Source organism: Myiozetetes cayanensis, unplaced genomic scaffold (genome assembly GCF_022539395.1).
Source record: "Myiozetetes cayanensis isolate MyiCay16 unplaced genomic scaffold, myiCay2020 scf21, whole genome shotgun sequence".
Taxonomy (NCBI): Eukaryota; Metazoa; Chordata; class Aves; order Passeriformes; family Tyrannidae; genus Myiozetetes; species Myiozetetes cayanensis.
In genome coordinates this window covers 5,071,634-5,091,389 of record NW_026087423.1, presented here as the reverse complement: position 1 = coordinate 5,091,389, position 19,756 = coordinate 5,071,634, and the positions used below count along the sequence as shown (strand labels likewise).

The 19,756-nt window shown below is 42.5% G+C and overlaps 1 protein-coding gene across 1 annotated transcript; it reads right to left on the bottom strand.

The window, feature by feature from the left end:
- Nucleotides 1-1,667: 1,667 nt before the first annotated feature.
- CRKL (CRK like proto-oncogene, adaptor protein) lies at nt 1,668-19,419 on the bottom strand. Its single transcript, XM_050318511.1, has 3 exons — nt 18,639-19,419; nt 15,037-15,499; nt 1,668-6,417 (listed from the first exon to the last, which is right to left on the bottom strand). The coding sequence occupies exons 1-3, from the start codon at nt 18,950-18,952 to the stop codon at nt 6,283-6,285; spliced, it is 912 nt and encodes a 303-aa protein (XP_050174468.1). The 5' UTR covers nt 18,953-19,419; the 3' UTR covers nt 1,668-6,282.
- Nucleotides 19,420-19,756: the final 337 nt, after the last annotated feature.

Genomic DNA, 19,756 nt, shown 5'->3' with positions numbered 1-19,756 from the left:
CGGGTTAGACTAATAACTCGTGCAGGGAGGGTTCTGGTTACAAAATGCCTGGAATGAAGTAAGCAGGTGCTGGGAAGGTTATCTGAGGGGAGCACTGTGTTAATTCCCTATCCCTCTATCCCTCGCTCCCCATGCCTACCTTGGAAGCAGCATGGATGGCGTCTTCCACGGGTGAGGCTGCACCTGGCACATGAGGGGCTGCACTGAGCAGGGGCAGTAGCTCAGCTTTAGGGTTGTGCCAGTCTGGAGAAGCAGGGATGGGCCTGAGCCACAGCAGTGGGTGCTGGGTTCCCAGGCTGCTCCCATGGTGGGCAGCTGGAGCAGTGTGTGGATAACCTCACCCAAGGCGGGCACACACCCATCTGTGTTAATGAGTCACAGCAATCGGTGCAACTTGGGCTCTAGGCAAGCTTGTAGGGCTTGGATTTTGGAGCAGGGGGCTCACTCTGGGACAGCTGTGATGTTTTCTTTCCCTGTGCCTGCCTGTCCCACTCTGACACGTGGTCCTGCTGCAGAGGGGCTCAGCTATTTGCACAGCAACTGCCAGTTCACAGCTCGGGGTATGGAGGTTTCCTGAAACTGGAACTGCTTTACCTTACCCTGCTGAGCTGTGACTGGTGGTCCAACAGCTGCTATGGGAGCAGCTGACCTGCCCTCTAAAAAAACAAGGCAGAGGGGACAATGAAGGAGACAGACACTGCTACAGCTGCTCCAAGGTGAGCTGTCCCTGTTGGTGTGGATCTGAAGAGCTTTTGTATGTGCACAAACTACACTATGAAAAATCATGTAAAAAACTACATGGAACTTTGTTCTGCTGTTGCTGCATTTTACTCTGAGTGTATTTAGGTGTATTTCCTACTGGTGTAAGCTCCAACAGACACACCTCTGGGAGTGTCCTAGAGGTGTGTTTGTCATTGCACTGGTTTAGAAATAAAACCTTTTAAATGAGTGACAAACTGATGAACCAAACTCACCCCAGCCAGCTGGCACAGAAAATTAAGGCTTATACTGCCTGTTGCAGGACTGACCTAACTAAACTAGTTCAGATTTGCACTGGTGAGAGCTTGGACACAGGTAAGCCAGAAATACACTCAGGTGGAGTTACTCTTGTTTCTCGTTACCTTTGACTTTCAGCTGAGCACACTTGGCCGTTGCTGGAGTTTTCGGTGGCTGCTGTGTTGGGCACTCCTGGTACAAATTTCCCACCCCAGCTGCAGCGAGGGGAGGGCTGTGCCAGCCAGCGGAGAAGGTGAGTGTTCAGAGCAGTGAATCCCAGGCACCTCCACTCGCTGGGGTGTCAGAGAAGCCTGGGTGGTCCAGAACAGAACGAGCCCCAGCTCACCCTGCGCTGGGAGGGGTGTGCAGTGCCTGCCTTCATCTGCACCGTGCAGGGCACCCACAGTGTGCAGGAAGTAGATCACAACTGGAAGAGCAGGGACACTGGGGTTTGCCACATAAAGCAAAAGATGCCGTGAGAAGCAGCCACAGCAACAGGCCAGCACTGCCAGCTTTTGCCAGGAAGCCAAATGCACACAAAGCAGCTTGAAACAGGATTATCAATCCCACTGCGTGTACCTGACCTGTTCTTGCTTGTGTCATTACAACACAACTGGTTTTCTCCAAAATGTAACTTGCCAAATGTGACTATTCGATGATAAGACACTATGCAGAGTTGGCTATGAATGTTTATTAACATCACATGGAAATCTGTACTCCAGAGAAGACAAACACAAGGCTGTCACCATACCTACAGAGTCCAGGGAGCCAATGCAAGCTTTGTAGGCTTCTCCTTTGCAGCAGTTGAGTGTCTGATGTTCCTCTCAAGTTTTCCTCCTATACAGGATCATCTCAAGTATCAACACCTTGTTAATGATTTAACTGAAAATCCTTTAGTTTTGTTAGTGCTACTCTTGATCTGGATTGACTAAAAAGGCAAAAGGCGACCAGGATCCGGGTCCTCACTTCCAAAAGGAGACGCTTCTGATGTGTTACACTGGCACCTCTCAGCAGGGGCCAGGATGCCAGTCACTGCCCTCTCCCGCACCTGCACGGTTACACCTTATTTACTCAATAACCTAAATTCAAACCATTTGCATAAATCAGTCACTCTTACAAGCACAGTCAAGGGTGTCACAGTAAACAAAGGTCATAATTTCCAGAGACCCTTACAAGCCTTGGCCAAAGAGCAGCGTTAAGTACAGTGGAGGAAGATCACTGGCGTGTCGGGCGTGAGGGTGGAGGAGACAGTGATAATCTGCATAACCAGAGATGCATCTTTTTCAGGTGAACCTCCAGAGCCCAGCAGAGTAGTCTGAGAGAGGCACGAGGATGAAACAAGGGAGTATCATTCAGCCTGGCAACAGCGTTTTCTCCTGCTTAATTCTTCCTTTGATTCCGGAACACTTCAGTTGGCACTCTGTTCACCCACAAAACAGGGCATCATAATGACAGAGTAAGGGCTTACATACTCTGCTGTTCTTGTCAAGGTTTTAAGACTTAAGACAACAAATAATACTGTAAGTTGAGGCGAGTTTTATTTAGACTGTACAAACAGGGCACTGGGGAAAAAAACACAGTGGCTTGATGTTGGGACCAGTTCTATGATTTAAGTGGAGTAAGAAATTAAAAAGGCACTAATCTTAAGAAAAGACACTCCATATATTCTAAGAATATAATTCATTTAATACTGTTAATTTCATAGCACAAAAAATAAAACAAGCTATGATCCCCAAAATAAATTTTAAAAGCTTACACTTAATATTATTGCCTGAAGATCATGGTCTTTAAATTACATATTGTGTTTAAAAGTTTACACAGTGAAGACTGTCTCAAATACAAGGCCACCTTTCCCACTGCAATAATTGTATCCTTGACCCAAAACACACTTTAACACAAATAAACAGAAAATGACAACTATACAGGAACGCTTTCACTGGTCCCAAAAGGCAGTCTTTTAGGCAGGTCTCACTTTCAAATGCAGGTAATTGTGGAAAATGCTTGAAAACTGGACTAGAAAACAAAGGCAGCCCACTCATTCCCAGGATGTTAATACAATATAAAAATTCATTTACAGGCACATGAAATGGCACAAAGAATGCTGTTTTTCCCTTTACAAAAATAATGCTCAGGCTCTTCAGAGCCCCAACCCAAACAGGATATTCCCTTTTGTTTATTCTTTCCCAATTTGTAAACAATCATGAATTAAATTAGCGCTTATCCAGTGATGGACACTGATTACAACAGTCTTCATTTAAACTTTCAGACTGGTCAGAGGCTTCAACGTCTATATACACATGTACACAGCAGGAGGAAGCCGAGCACTAAGCCTACTGTGGCACCAGGTCATTACACCAGCTCTGAGTTCCAAAGCAAGAACAACTTTAATGGTGCATAGATTGAAGCCATCCCTTGTAGGCTCTCATGCTTCATAGTAAGGTTACCTTACACGCCCAAGAACATTTACACTGATAGGTTATCACTCCAATTTAAGAGGTTTCATAAAGCAACAGACAGCACACGTGTAAGCAAGCGACAAGCGATTGAGAATCCAGAGTCCTTCAAAGAGAAACACACACTGATCAAATGCAGTCTTTATATGAAAATACTTGTCTCATAGTAAAATAGCCAAGACACATTTTGAAGCAAGGTTACAATCAGCTTAGGCTGGTCAGTATGCTACATTGAAACCACATTTTACATACCTGAACCACACCACTGCTACTCGGAGAAACACTGTTCATTCGTGGCCTAAAACCAGGTTCACAGAAATTTAAGAATTCTTGTCTTTGCATCAGATGCCACTACACACAAATTTTGCATAGTTTTGAAGGAAAATGTTTTGCTTTTCTGCAGAACATAATTAAACCTAAACCAACATCTGTGTTCAAAGCGCACACCTTATTCAGCGAGGGGATGAGTCAAGACGTTTATTTCAGTGAAAAAAAAAAATCAGGTTAGAAGCTGTGTTCAAGATCTCAAATCTCACAGTATTTATTTACCGCGCAAAGGAAGAATTCAACCATCAGTCTTCTGAAGAGCTGCCTGTAACTAGGTCAGGCCTGAAATAAGATTTCTCTGCAGCAGACTGAGTTTAGTGCAGTTTCTGTATTCAAAAGATGACTTTCAGTAGTACAATCTGTGTAGTAAACGTGTGGGTATCGTAGGGGCACAGGAAAAGCATGACCTTCTTTAGTTAAGAGCTGCATAGCTTCTCTTTGCAAGACAAAATGTCAATGCCTATTGTCAAGAATTACAGCACCAAACAATTCAGTCAATGCTACTCTACTTCACAGTTAATTTGGTAGTAAAATGCTCTACAAGAACTTCTAGACTGTCAGCCACTTGATCAATACTACAGAAAACAGCTAATAGGTGAACGGAGAGACTTCTCTAACACCCGGCACTTTGAGCGTCTTGCTGCAAATGCCATTTTTGCAGTTCTTCAGTGCCTTCCAGCTTAGGATCTCGTGGCACTTCCATGTGAACTAAGAACAACGTGGTTTTATTAGGATAAGTAACACAAATCAACAAGAAAATGTACTGGAGCTTAGGACAATGTTTATATCATTTGACATTTATAAGCAGGTGTTTGAAGTTTCTCATTTTGCTACAACTGATAGCCTTCAAAAGTTGAAAAATGGGGGCCGCTGTTTTCCTGTAGCTTCCACATTAGACATTTGCTTTAACCAGGCTGTCTGAAAAGGGAGGTTTTCTGGTTGTAGTCTTTGCAGACACGTATTCTGTTAATTCAGTGTTCCATCATTTTAAAAAGAGCATTCCAGTTCACCTACAACACACATTTGAAGAAGGTGGCACAGGATTCCGCTGCACCTACGCTTTGATATCCTGCACCCAGGCCCAGGATGAGCACCTGCATGGCATGGACTGCACCTCCTGCAGCCACGTGCTCCCTGCTGTAGGTACAATTACAGCAGGATAGCTTAGGGACAGAAACAGGGAAGAAGCTGTACTGATAACAGACACCTTTGTGGCCTCCTCCAGCCTGAGCATTGACTTATCACATGGGGAACCCAGGCAGCTGACTCCAATTAACCATTTTCTAGAGGATGCTGGGAGGGGGAGGGACCTGGGGCATATATAAACCAGAGCCAACTCATTTGGAAGGGTAAAAAAACCCTGTGATAACATGCAGAGGACTTGGGGTACAAGCAAGGAAGAAGAGGGAAGAAAACCAAGAAGATGAAAGCAGCCCTGGGAGAGAAGCACAGCAACACAGAGACACCCTGGAAAAAAAGGTACTGTGTTTGAAAAGGAGCTTTCAATGAGCTGGGGCTGGCATAGTTAGGAAACTTTGGAGAGAGCAGGGAGCCTACAGAGAAATGGATATGAGGGGTGTTTAATTGTTGAAGTAAGAGGATTTTATCAGTATTTATCAAGTTGTTCTGTCCTGCTCCTCTCCTACCTCTCCACGCCGTGGCAATCTGATCTATCAAGTAATAGATGAGCACTTCTATACTAGTAAAACTACACTTTCAACACTGCAGAAGAGCTGTATGTAGACCAGGCCAAAGTGTTTCCCCTTAAAGCTCACTTTCTACAGTTAGTGCTTGCAAAAATCAACAGAAATTCATTAAATACGTCAAAACCAGGTTACAAGTATCAACCCCTCCTAAGTTTCCTTATAAATAAATGCCTCAGCTTCAATGCAGCTCAATCAATGGTTATTTGCATTTAAACACACACTGTTTCAGGAAGGTCAACGACAAGCTTAAGAGTTAACAGAAAGGAGCAGTGTCTAATACAACTGCTTAGAATACATAAGCTCCAATTATTGTCCTTTGAAGAGACCATCATTTTAAATGTACTACCTTAGGACAGGTAATTTTAAAACTAAATCTTCTTCAGTCCTAAAATTGCATTTTTGTTGTTGCTTTTTGTTGGACAGTAATACACGACTTGCATGTTTGATCTAAGATTAGGGCTCTTCCTACCGAGCAAACTAGAAAAAGTCCATGGAAGTCTCAAGAGGAAAGGTTTTCTTCCCATACCTCTCTGCTAATATTCCGGTTCAGTCTTCTCCAGCTTAAGGCCCAATAGTTTTAAAAGTGAAACTAAAATTCTGGATGATGCAACTACGGTATGAAGGTCAGGCAGTGACTTCAGTTGTATGTATTCCAAATGTATATTAAAAGAACCGTCAAACTGCAGCAAGCTGGAAAATGGGCAACGCTAGCAAATGTGCCATTAAGTCATCATCCCACCTCAAACAATGCTAATGACAGCCAGGAAAATGAAGCAGCAGTGTAAATCGGGCAGAGGGAGTCACTCGTTCTCATCTGGGTTTTGAGGGTCAAATAATTTCACGTGTGTGAAGGGGAACAGCCCTTTTCGACCGTTGACTTCTCCTTCCCACTGACCATTTATGTTCATCCTTGTTACCTTCACGATATCTCCAACCTGGGGGATTAGAAAAGAAAGAGAAGTTGTCACACCTCTGATACACATCAAATGAAGAGGAATAACAAATACAAGCATATTATAGGGAAAGAAACCTCACTCTCTTCTTGGCATAATGTTCAATTGAAAAGTCACTTTCACTTAACTACAATACCAGTATTTTGCTGCTAAACACAATAATGTTGTCTGTGTATTTCTTGGAATACATGTATATTTACATATACTCTAAATTAAATTTACAAATAGAAAGACAAATTACAGAACTACACCTTTTCCTACAGAAAGCCTTGCAGCTTCATGCAACAGTATCTTTAGCTTAGATGCAAATTAGCATCACTAAAGCTGCCATCAGGGATGAGATGCAACATCCATTCAAAAGAGCATGGTACTTGTACTGGTTTTAGCATCAGCTGAGTTACAGGAAATTCAGTTTTTCAAAGAAAGATTCCTAAGGCAAAGAAACCATTACTTAAAGTTTTAGTTCTGATTATCACAGTCTAAGAACCTTCTGTAGTCTCTAAAATAATGGTACAGTTCTAAAGCAGGCAAAAGCAGTCTCAACTCCTTTTTTTTTTTTTTCAGTCTTAGATGTACAGATTCTAGCTTTATTTGTTGTTTTCACCTCTACTTCCTGCCAAAGGATTTGAAACAGGAATGATGACATGTCAAGCCTTTCCTACCATAACTGTCTCTTCCTGTCTGGCAGAACAGCCTAAACTATCAGCAAGCAAGAAACATCAGCCTGCATTGAGGATAAGTTATACTCTTATTGTTCAATACCTGTATTCAATTTGGGTTAGGACAATTTAGAAAGCAAAATATCCTATCTGACAAGCAGCATTTAAGACGAGCTAAATACTCATTCTCAAATGCTTCAGGACAGCTGAACACGTGGTTTCTTGCAGCAGCTCTCTAACTTTCCACCTCCCTTCCTGTTTACTTAATTGACTCTATGTGGTAATGACAGTAAATAGTAGAAAACTGACATTAGCAGCTAAGAACTAATTTCACTAATAGTAGAATCAGCCTATGACCAAGGGCCAACAGTTCCTAAGTTTCTTTCCCAAACTAGGTTCAAGCTCTTTGTAGTTGAGTCCCAGTTACCAACCTACTGCTATGAAATTCAAAGGAAACTAGCTTTAATCTTCTTATTTAAGGAAAAAAGTAGACTTTAATTCCGATACAGCACGTATAACCATTTGTCTACATTATCTAAATAGTATTAAAATTCAGAATAGATGCAGATAGGCCCTTGGCCAAGGTCCTTAAACTAAAATTTTTCAGGTAACACCTGTGTACTTTATGTTAAATTAAAATCCACTAGTTTACAAAACTAGTGTACATGTCCCTAGATGATTTGAAGTCCATTTAAACCAGTTACCATGATTCTATAATAGATATTTTTTGAAGATCACTCAGGGGCGAGAATCCTCAAGTGAATCTGAAGGTACTACAATAAACTCCTTGCCAGTCAGTCACTCAGTGTTACATCTCTTACAATATAGTTTGTCCAACTTTGGAACTGCTTCTAGAGATTTAAGCTTTATGTTGCATGCTAGAATGAAATTAGATATTTAAGCAAAGTGTGTTGCTCTGCCTTCCCTATTTTTTTCCCCACTATTTGGGTTGTTTGTGTCTGTGACTATTGCGCTTGGAACAATTGTAATCTTGCACCTCTGACAGAGGAGAAAACTCTCTGAACTCCCATGAGTTCTTAGGATATAACTGAGACTCCATTACTTTTTTAAATGGACGTTTTTATTTATGCTGTTCCTGAACTCAAACTCGAAGCCAGCATATATAGGATGTAGTTGAACAGTACCCATGATAGTCAGCACGTAGTCACAGCATTAACCCAACTGGTTTTCATCTCTGCAGGGCTTGCTGTAGCATGTTTTAATTGTGTATTTGCTAAAAAGCATGATTTGTCAGACTCCTCACCAAATAGAAAGGCTAGAGAAAGCTTTAAATAGTAACAAGATGACCTAAACAGGAACCCAGCGAATGTCTCTTTAGGAAAAGGCTGATAATATCTATAAATACTCAGTGCTACATTGCTATATTTAAATAACCCTTGAAGACAGATCTAAGTTCCAAGTTTTAGACCCAAATTGAAGAAGAAGCACCCAACATCACAACAGTTTAATAGGAACCTGCATTTACACCACACCATAAACCCAATCCACTCTCAAACCCTTTGATCCAGTATACTACAGATTATTTTTAAAATTAAAAACATGGACCTGCATTTTCTGAGAATCTGACAATGTAATTCTGTCCATGTGCTGTAGAGTTCAATCCCTTACTCATTTTGAAGCTCTAGAAAATTTGGCTCTGATTGATTTCACAGCATGAATAGGTTTGGGAGCCTTACTTCAGCTGAGTGAAAAAAAAATATTTACATTATGTCTCTTACTGCATTGCAACAAACTGCCATGTAGATTTTAAGGATGTAAAATGTCTTTTACACTGCTGGGTGGGCAAAGCTATATATATGTATATACACATATATATACACATCAGCATCTGCCACTAAAAAGCTGGCTGACAAAAGCTACTCAAAAAATACTCCTATATGCCAAGAACCACTGGAATACTAAATTAGTTTGCAATAACTTTTTATTATTATTGGGAGTTTTTGTTTGTTTGTTTTGTTTTGTTTTTTTTTAATGAAAGCTTCTGACTCTCTATCCTCTTGTGTGATATTATCTCAAAAATGCAGTTTCTCTGAGAAGGCTGAATGAAACAGCATGCTGAAGTGAGGTTTTTGGAGCAGGAACCTTGATTTCATGATAGAGTAACTTAAGGATCTTATGTTAAAAACCTTCATTTTGACAATGTTGAGAAGAATCTGGTCAAGTAGTCCCTCTATGTATTTCCCCCCAAAACATTACGTAAAAGCTGTACTTGGTAAGTGCTTTATAAAGCATCTATAATATGGTCAGTTGGGGTGCAATCTCCCCCTAAAATTATTTAGCACACTACTTTTGGCAGAGTGTTTTAAGCCAGTCAGAGGGATTGTCTTATGATTAGGCACAGGACAGAGTCAGGAGACCTGGTTCTATTCTCATCTCTGCCACAAACTTCCTGTATGACTCTGGACAGCTCATGGCCCTTATCTATAAGTCAGGATAACACTCCTGTAGACTCAGCATCTCTCAGGTTAATTCAGTTGCAAAGCACACCAGCATCACTGGATGGAAGCACCGCTGCTGAAATGAGTAATACTTCTGAAATGCAGCCATTTGGTTACACCCAAATGATAAAAATCAAAACGTATTTTAGATAGCATCTTTCATTATGTCCTTGTTAGAGCATGAATTCAAAGCCCTGGGGAAACACAAGCTGGGGAACATGCCAGTCAGAAAGGTTACTTCATTCACTCCAGACTCTTCCATACCTGTCTCCCATTTGAAGCTGATTCATACTCTACAAAATGCCATTTTAGTCACACAGTCAAACAATTCAGTGAGTTTTACAGATACTGCTAACAATCGTATGTTAAGAGTTCTGTAACGTAAGTTTAAGGAGATAAAAATGCATTAAAACTCTAAATCATTCTTTTAGCCCATTGGGTTAATACTATAGAAAACACTGTTCTCTGCAATCTATGGGGTGATGAATCTCAGTCATTATCCTAATTAGCGTCACACCTCACCTTCTTTGTTAACGCTAATGTTAGTGCCAAAACCAACAGAAGAGAATAAACAGGAGAAACTGAGAAACTACCTGAAATCCTATTGTCCCTAAAAGGTATGAAGCTACATAAAAGAGGTAGAATCTAGCCACACTGCAAACAGGACAAAGGGACACTGAAGGAGCTGGTGCTTTATGCGTTGGAAGATCCATGAATCCAAAATGCTGAAAGCACAGCTTAATTTTCCTTCGCTTCTGATGTTCTGTGCCAGAAGAAAATTAGTTGATGCCCAAACCAGAGAATCAAATAGTTCAGAGGAAAGACCTTCTATTCTTAAGACATGAAAAGAGGTCAAAGGGCAGCACAAAAATGTGGAAGTTCTAGATGCTACTAATCTGGCATCACCTAGGCACAGGGTAAAACAAAGGAACTTTGCATTTCACCCAGAGCTAGGAAATTGGCCAGAGTAGGGGTTGCAGCACTGAAAAAGCGCTGCTTTTCATTAGATGATAGCAGCCTGTCTCCCTTGGATTAAGCCAGCTGTCATGACTGGACAGAATTTGGAGAGCTCACTTTCAACTCAAAGTTCCAAAATCAACCCTTCACAAATATAGGCTCAATATTTTGCTTGAAATCCAGACCCTGTGGGTCAGATGCATTTTAATCCTTAATGCAGCAATGCTCAGTTTTCTTGGCTTAAGAAAAACACAATGCTTGTTGTCTACTGAAAGAAGTAGCCTAATTTCCTAATTAAGAAAGTTCTACTACTAGCACATTTTGGCCTACTTCTCTCAACTTTCCTTTGAAGAGGGAAGAAGTTAACTGTAACCTAATTGTAAGGAGCTCAAGAGAAATACTGTAAGTCAGTTATATAATTATAAATGTTTTGGTGATGGGTTAACTCTGTATAGCAAACACACATGTATATGATGATGCATCATGAAACGAACAACTACTTAACACTACGATGCTGGCACAGGGCTACAAAAAACCATCATTAGTATAAAAGCTTTGCTATAAAAATATAGTGCAACTCTCATTTAAAAAAAAAAATCTTTGATTCCAAAACACTGTCACGTTAAGTCTGGAGATGAACTTGAGGACTATTCCTGCCTTCAAAATTGTCTATGACACTTATTAGAGCTCCAGCAATTTATTTAAGAAACATTCCTTAATCATGTGACAGGCATAAATCTGGTGGCTGTTGCTGATCTCCCATCTTCTGGTTCCTAATGCCATTTTGTTCCACTTCATAAGTGAACTTGCAATTTGTTGTTCATGTCCTGGTTAGAGCTTGTCAGTTTAGAACAAAACTTCATTAGCATGTTATTCCTAACAGGCTGGCTATAGGACTACACTAGTTATCAAATGCTGGGAAGCTTCCAGGTAGATTTTGCTGCTCTGTATCTCAGTGCTGGAGTTTCTGCTCTTCCAAACTCCATCACCTTCTTCAACTGCTATTCCCATACACCTCTGAACACAGGATTGCCCTCCTAGTTTCACACAGTGAAGCAGGATTGAAGAACAGCAGTACATAACCCTGTAAGGCAGAGTTCTAGTCCCCGTAAACACAGGACACTGTATCCCTGTCCTTCATATTCCTTCCTCTACAGCACCAGAAAGGAAGGAAATAGCTTCTTGGCTTAAAGCACCCAAGTAAAGAAACAGATCTGGGTCCTCGCCTGCTGTGCTTTTCAGTTGTGTGGTTGGAGTTCTTTTATTTTGTGGTTTGGTTGTTTGGTGGTCTGGTTCTTGGCTTTTTTTTTTTTTTTTTTTTTAAATGCAATATCCATGAAAATTCTACATATATTAGCAACAAAATTAGTTGTAGTGAGAAACTACAGACTTCATTTAATTAAAAACATTAAATCTGAACTGCCAAGGTAGCTAACTCAACTGGCAAGAGCGTACATAAAACTTAGAAGTACATGTAATTTATCACAGGCTTTAATTGTTCCCTGGTGCAGAGAGATGCCCAAAGTTACATGTACCACCAGCTGTAAGCTTTGAGATAGTAGCTATACTTGAAACTACCATTTTAGCCTATAAACAGACTATATTTTAATTTTTTATTTTAGAAAATAATGCAGTAGGATTGAGTCAACACTGTCACTTCAATAATACCAACAGTGTTATCCAGAGAGGTTCTTAACTCCCCATCCCTGGAAGTGTTCAAGGCCAAGCTGGACAGAGCTTGGAACAAGCTGGTCTAATGGAAGGTGTCCCTGTCCATAGCAGGGGGTTGGAACAAGATGATCTTTAAGGTCCCTTCCAACCCAAACCATTCTGTGATTCCATATGAATGCTCAATAAATGCAGCCCAGCAGTAATAAATGCCCTAGTAACTAGTATCCTACAAAAACAACACTGTAGTTGCTCTTAAACTGTCACACTTTAAATACTATTTAAAAGCTGAACACTCATTGCTATCTAACAAAACAGATCTTGTTTCAGATTTTCTCTAGAACAGTCACTTGTTTTACATTTTTCGTGTGAGAAACTAAAATAAATATAAATATTATACTTTGCTTACAAAACAAACTTCTCTATAACAGGCTGGCTATGAATTTTTACCTTTTCTTGAAGAGAAATTCTGTCAGTTTATGTAAGCAATAGTGTACAATAGAAAAACTGGACCTGCAAGCAGGGAGCTTGTCCCATTTTCAACCCAGGAGAATGACATCCCTCCACTTAAAAGGAAGTCAAGCATTACTATGCAATAGCTTTATTTGCTCCAGATGGTATTCTCTTCCTTTTAAGTACTGTCTGTGTGCTGACCACACAGGGCTAGAGCCAGCAAACAGATATTTTGCTCCCATATTGTTTTGGCAGTTTAAATGAGATTGCACAATCAGGAACCATGTAATTATACTAACAAAGTGTGTGCTACCTGTACAAGCTGGGCTTCCATTTAGAGTACACTTACACTAAGGTAGAGCATGTCAAATACTATTTTTATGAAAGAACAGAGTGAACTTTCTTCCCCAGGACATTCCCATAACCTGTTCTTTGTCTAACACAAGCTACTTTCAGTGGTCTTACAAAACAGAAGCTTCAAGTGGTTTATTTAGTGATGTGTAGAGCCCTGACAAGGCTGGGATTAAATACATCATCAGGGCCCTGCAGGCATTTGGCAACCTGAAGGAAGATCATGAAAAGATGAATGTTTTTTCCTTTAAGGATAGTCTGTGTGACAAAAGAAAAAGTTCCCTATGCGTGGATAGGTATGGAGAAGCTGTAATCACTGATTTCAATGAAAATATGGATCAGTTCCCAGAATTCTGCTTCTGAAGCTCTTGAGGATCCAGTGTGGATAAGGTGCACTTGCAAAAGAAACAGACTGCATGGGAAAACAGAAAGGCATGAGGCAATAAGTGATTACTGGATGAGAAGAATCTCTCAAACAAAACTTCAGCAATTTATTTGAAGGTTCAAAACAAGTCAAACTTACCTGTTGGTCAGAGAATTAATCCTATTGGTATCCTAGAGTGGCTACGTTGACAGGATTAACTAGGTCACTTAAAGAGCAAGTCAGAAAAGTCTATTTGGGGCCAACCTTCCAAATGGTTCTGCTCCCCTGCAGCAATGCAAGTTCCCTGAAGTAATTCCATGATACACTGATAACATAACCAGATCAATCGCTTGCCTTGCTTTGCTTTCAGAAGCATAAGTAGTTTTTGGCAGGAATCTTCTGTACAGTGCAACTGGCAGTGAATTTACTCTTTGTTCTAGGATAATTTTCACACACTGTTCACAAACAACAAACTGGTAGATTTCATAAGACACAAAGAAAACACAGTGATATATATTTAACTTTTAACCCCATAAGAGTAATCACCTGTAGAAGTCTTACAAATACAGGTGGAAAAACCACTCAGGGCGAGTATTGTGAATAACTGGAAGTCACAAATATAACCTTCTAAATTTCAGTCAAAAGTATCAGCCATAGGTAACAGCTTTAACTTGCAGAGTAACTCAGAAAAAGCAACAGGAAAAGTTCAAAAGTATTTTTAAAAACACTACTTTACTTGCTAAAATGTTGCTGCTTCCTTTGCTTGTTTCCTTTGCATTTGTTTGTTGAAGTATTGCAGCACACTCAGATTTAATCTTGGACACCAGCACTTTTTCCTGGGGAGTCACTTTTGAACTCTGGGTTAACTAGCCTTCAGTTCAATTAGTACATAATCTAAATGTAAAAGTAACAGTCTCAGTGTTCTGGATATAGCTTTAGAAAACTTACTCCAATTATCATTTATTCCAGTTAAACTAACACTGTAACACATATTCTTTACTATTTACAGAATAAAGCTTTAAAGATATCCCTAATAAAAATAAATTAAAGCTCTGGCAAGCACACGAACTTCCAGCACAACTTTAGAGGTTACACTACACTCCTTCATCTGACTTCCTTGCCCCCAATTTAGGTCTTAAGGTGTCTCAAATCCCACTTTTTCAAAAGTAAAAGGGACTAAAATATTTCTGATACCTTCTACCCAGATTTCAGCTCTCAGTATGAGATCAAGAGCATCTCACAGCTGAGGATCAGAAAGACTATGTGTATCAGCAATCCTTACCTTCCTCTGAAGGAGGCCAGTTCTCAACCTGGAACACTGCAGGGATTAATGACACATCTCTTTCCTTCCCCAAGATTAGGTGGAGAAGTCATCCTCTGACTAGCACTTACTTCCATAGCTGCATATGTACACTACACTACCCTTGTAACATCTGCACTGTGGAAGGAGCAAGGGAGGGAAAACAGAGGTCCTGAAGTTACTGACTTGGTCACTTTTCTCACAGGAAGTGGTACAGATGAAGCAATTTTTGTAGATGTGTCTTCAGAATGTGACCTAACTTGTCAGTCCCTCGACATAACTCAGTAGACTCCATACAAAGTCAGCCACACCAGCTTCACCACTGACAACTTTTAGTTTCTTCATTCACAAGGCAACTGAAAACCCTAAGACTTGAGAGGAAAAACTTACCTCTAATGCCAGCGCAGTCTTGTCATAAGCACAGGGTACTCTCTTTTGGATAGCTTTGGCATAGACTGGTCCGTTCTGTGTTGATGGCAGAGGATTGATCACTGCTCCAGGTGTGCTGGATACTGAGGGAAGGGGACTTGCGGTTTGAGGCTGAGCATAAGCGTGGGCAGGTTCTGGAATACCATAACTGTTGGAATTCCTGTTTCCATGCTTCCCAATAGAAGATCTGACTAGCTTTTCTACGTAAGGAACGGGAATCATCCCAATCCGACCATCCTTGTTTCTGGCGCTCCACCACTGTTCTTCTGGCTTCTCCACAATTACCAGTATCTCGCCCTTTTTAAATGGAAGATCCTCGGCATCATTGCCAGGAAAGTCATAGAGAGTCCGAACATACTCCACGTTTTCTTCTGCAGTGGACATAGCAGGGGCAGATCCAGATCCCATGGGTGGACTTGGATACCTAAGTGTACAGAAGACTTGGTAAAAGCGATGGCTACTGGTTTGTGTCTCCAGTGACAAAGCCAAGTACTGGTTTTACAGCAGGAGCATCAATTAGAGAATTACTTATTCAGCTTTGTAATGAAAGCATTGGCTCGGTAGCACTGTGAGGCATTTCATGAGTAACTCATGCTCTCAAGTAATTACTTAAACACCCAAATTAGCTACCCCAGAAACCCCATAAAAATCTATCACAGGTGCAGAAAACAGGGAGAAACAATGCAAAATCTTCATCTTCCCCTTCTGGATTGTTGTGAGGACCTTTGAGTGGAGTAAAGTTAATTCTACAGCTTAAGTCATGGCAGTCATGAGAGAGAAAACAAATGAAAATCATTTGGATGACTGGGGTGGAAAGGCCACAAAAACTTAGCTGTGAATCTCGCCAAGAGCCCCCCACTCCAAGTCACCCAAATAATTTCAGTTTGATTTTGACTTCAGCATCCACTTCTAGAGATTTTACTAACTCTAAACACCAGACTTGAGGCACCATAGTGGAAAAACAGAACAAAAGTATGACATGTTCATAAAAGACAGTATGAAATACTTGCATCCCCTGGTAAGAAAGGAGTAAGGAAAAAAAAGCCAGCCTTCCAGAAATATTCCATTGCCTTATTAACCACAGTATTATCTTTACTTGTTCACATAATTGTTTATTACTATGTCCATCATATGTCAAATACAGTCACTTTGTTGTCTGTGATAATATTTGATTGGCCATCAAATGAGACTATTTTCCCTGCAATGTATTTCCATCCTAAATGTTATACATTTTATTCAAAGCATGTCAGAAATCTTAACGGATATAGGCCACAGCAGATACTTATTATCTAAGCTATGATAGGAAGAATGCATGTCATTAGCCTACTTCAATTCTCTTCTGCTACTTCCAAAATACGATGGAAGTCAAATCCCTATGATTTTTGCACGATATGCCAGAAGACCTGAACAAAAGGATATTCAATCTTTCAGACACCCTGCTGCAGCCAAAGAGGGGGGGAGAGAGGGAACCCTTCAGGGAGCAGTCACTCTGCATAAGCAAGAGCTCAGGAACATCTGTAATGATGGTCAGAGCTCACTATTAGAGACACAAAACAAATAGTTTAAAACAATCTATTTTCAATTGTTTAAAAGTTTAAAATGTCATCTCTGAGATCTAAAAGTACTCTGTACAACAAAGTGCTTAATTCTACTGCAAAAACCACCTTTCAGGCTGTACCTTACGACATTAAAAGAATGAACAGCTTTCAAAAGCACAAGCATTTGAGTGCAATGAAAATGCCAAAGAAATAAGAATTAGCATAACAGTTCTGAAGCACATACCTGTCCTACTCTAAATCTAGTCCCTTAACTAAAAATAAAATAAAAAGAAATCCGGAAATGCTACCTCTCATCCTCCCTCTTGCAGCAGGAAGTTTCCTTTGAACAGAATTTCAAACCATCAACCACGTCACTGATTTTTCTAAAAAGAGTTTTAACAAGAATCATGCTAAGGAAAACCACCTAGTCCATCTCATTTGTAGCTTTATACAAAAGCCTGTCAGTTCAGAGCAGGTTGGGTCCCATCTGTCTGTGCTGGGAGAACAATAAGCAACTGAACCCTTGAAAATAAGGTGGTACTAAAATGTTCACAGAACATTTGACCTAGGACTCCTAATAAATACCAAGTGAGCAAGTGCAGTCAGCTCCAAGTTTTCAAGTGCTTTGAGAAAGCCAAGTTAGCCATGGTCATAAATGACTGAGTTTTTTCAGAGAACAGAGATAAACATAAAGATTGCTTCAGTGTAAGACCTTTTTCCTCCCAGCTGCCCACAAGAAATCATGAACATAACAGTGGGCAGCTCCAGTTAAGCATTCCTGCAATGGTTCAAGTGATTTTTTTTTTCACCTCCCCATCTTTCTAGCCCCAGTCACTGCCTAGAAGACTTGTGAGCAATTAAAGAGTTCTTAAAGCTAGTGCTTTCTGTCACCTCCTTCCCATCACCTGATAGCTTCTCAGAAAGACTTCTGACCACTTGAGTTTTTTCAACTTGACAAGCTATTGTCAACCTTTGACAAGATACTGATGGTCATTAACTACTGGTCTATGCCAAGGTTAAACTGTGATTATAAACCTCAAAGTTATTCTTCCCCCCTAAGAACTTGCAAATCTGCAAAATATAGTAAGATTTTAAAATGCAGACTTTAGAAGTGAACCAATCTGAATTTCTCTTTTTGCCACTATTTTTCTAGTTTTTATTTCTCTTCATTCTATTCAGGAAGCCCAAAAGCTTTGAAATAAGATACTGAGAAAGGCTTTATTAATTAAAAATAAGGAGTACGTTCCAGGGTTTTTAGTAAGCAGTTTACTGATGCAGGTTGCAGGTATGTCCCATGCTGGGAACAGGACAAAGAAGGAGCTCACAGCCAAGTCACATTTTCCCAACCTCCTAGAACAGCATTTCTCAGAGTACGCAGATAGATACAGAGTGACATAACCAAACTGTGAGAAATAAATGCTTTACATTTTTCTGGGGTGGGAATGCCACTCTAGGAGTTTGGGAAATGCTGTCCTAGAATGTATTAATGCTGACATAACAGGGTAAAGCAGCCTAATCACATAAAGGCCTGTTCTATTGTAATCAGTGTGGATGCAGGGGCAGGCAGCAAATTAAGCTCCGAGGCTGTACTTCAATCCCTGAGAAGACGGGCGAACCAGCTTCTCAAACCATCCTTGGAACAGAAAGACAATACCAGTAGGGTAACACAGAAAGGGTGACGTGCTTTGGCACGACCACACCCTCTTGCAAGGCAATTATAGCCAGTGGTAGAGGGTTACATAGTACCTTTGCACATCTACACGTACTGAAAGGACAGGGCCGTTGCGTTATGTGGGTGATTTGACTGAAAGAACAACCCGAAATGGTCAGCGAGAGCCAGAGAGTTAAGAAGGCCCAGTGTTAGAAAAAAATGTTTCCTTAATACACATATCCTTAGTACACATATCCTGCTGCCAGGATCCCGGAGCTACTCGGCTGGACTATGACACCTTTATAGGTCTCGCCTCCTGGTGCCGCCTGGAGCAAAGGTGGCGGTGGGGAGAGCCAGGGCAGGGTGGCACTCACCTGGGTGCGGGCTCGATGAGGGTGGTGGTGTCCAGGTAGTGGATCTTGTAGAACTCCAGCAGGGCGGGCAGGTGCTCGAACTCCTGGTCGCCGATCTTAAAGCGGCGGTTGGGCAAGGAGTTGATGATGTAGTGGGAAACGCGGGAGTTCTCGGACACCGACAGGACATAATCGCCCGGGCAGGTGGACGAGTCCCGCACCAGGAACATGCCGTGCCGCTGCCCCTGCAGCCGCGTCTGCGCCTCCGCCCGGGACACCGGGCCCACGTACCAGCTGGAGCGGTCCGACGAATCGAAACGGGCGGCGGAGGACATGGCTCCGGCCGGGGAAGGGGAAGGGAGGGGAGGAAGGAAGGTGAGGAGCCCGAAGGCCCAGGCAGAGGAAGAGACCCGGAGAAGGGAAGGCCTGGGCAGAGAGGCCTGGGAGGCGGCGCGGGCTGGGGCGAGGGGGGAAAGCGGCTCGTGCTCAGCCCAGGAGAGAGGAAATTCGGGGAGAAGGGAGAAGGAAGCTCCGCGCCGCCGGAGGCGGAGGGCTGAGGAGCGGCTGGGGTGGGGCTGGCCAGACGCGGCGCTCAGGGCCCCCGCGTCTCCCTCAGCGGCGGGGTGTGCAGGGCATCCTTCCCGCCTCTCTCAGGCCTGCGGCGGGCCCGGCCAGGCGGGGTGGCGAAGACCAGCGGCGGGCGGCACGGGCGGGCGGCGAGCGGAGCCGGCGCGGGGCGGGACGGGACGGGACGGGGAGGCAGAAGCGCCGCGTCCGCCCGCGGGTTCCCTCCCCTCGCGAGCCGAGCACCAAAATGGCGGCGGCGCCGGGCGGCGGGAGCGCTCCCAGACACCGCCCCGCGCACGCGCCATGGCGGCGGCAGCGCCGGGGCCGCGCCCGCCCCGGGGGCCGGGCTGAGGGCGGCGGTGGCGGCGGGACGGGCGCTTGGTGTGCCGGTGGTCTGTCCTGGCGTTCAGGGCACAGGGAGAGCCCTCCTTCCGCAGTTCCCCGGGCAGGAGGCGCTGAGACCTTCCCGGCGCGCTCCTGGCCGGGGTGAGTGAACGTGCGCTGAGTGAGGCAGGGCTGGCCCCGCGCCCACCGCAGCCCCTCACAGGGCAGGGCTCCCTCGGTGCTGCAGA

What these genes read in the sequence shown, in the direction of transcription:
- CRKL (XM_050318511.1), bottom strand. Translation starts at nt 18,952, where the DNA reads ATGTCCTCCGCCGCCCGTTTCGATTCGTCGGACCGCTCCAGCTGGTAC. An exon ending in CTCATCGAGCCCGCACCCAG is followed by an intron (nt 15,500 to 18,638) that starts GTGAGTGCCACC and finishes CTGTACACTTAG; the next exon opens with GTATCCAAGTCCACCCATGG. An exon ending in AGACTGCGCTGGCATTAGAG is followed by an intron (nt 6,418 to 15,036) that starts GTAAGTTTTTCC and finishes CTAATCCCCCAG; the next exon opens with GTTGGAGATATCGTGAAGGT.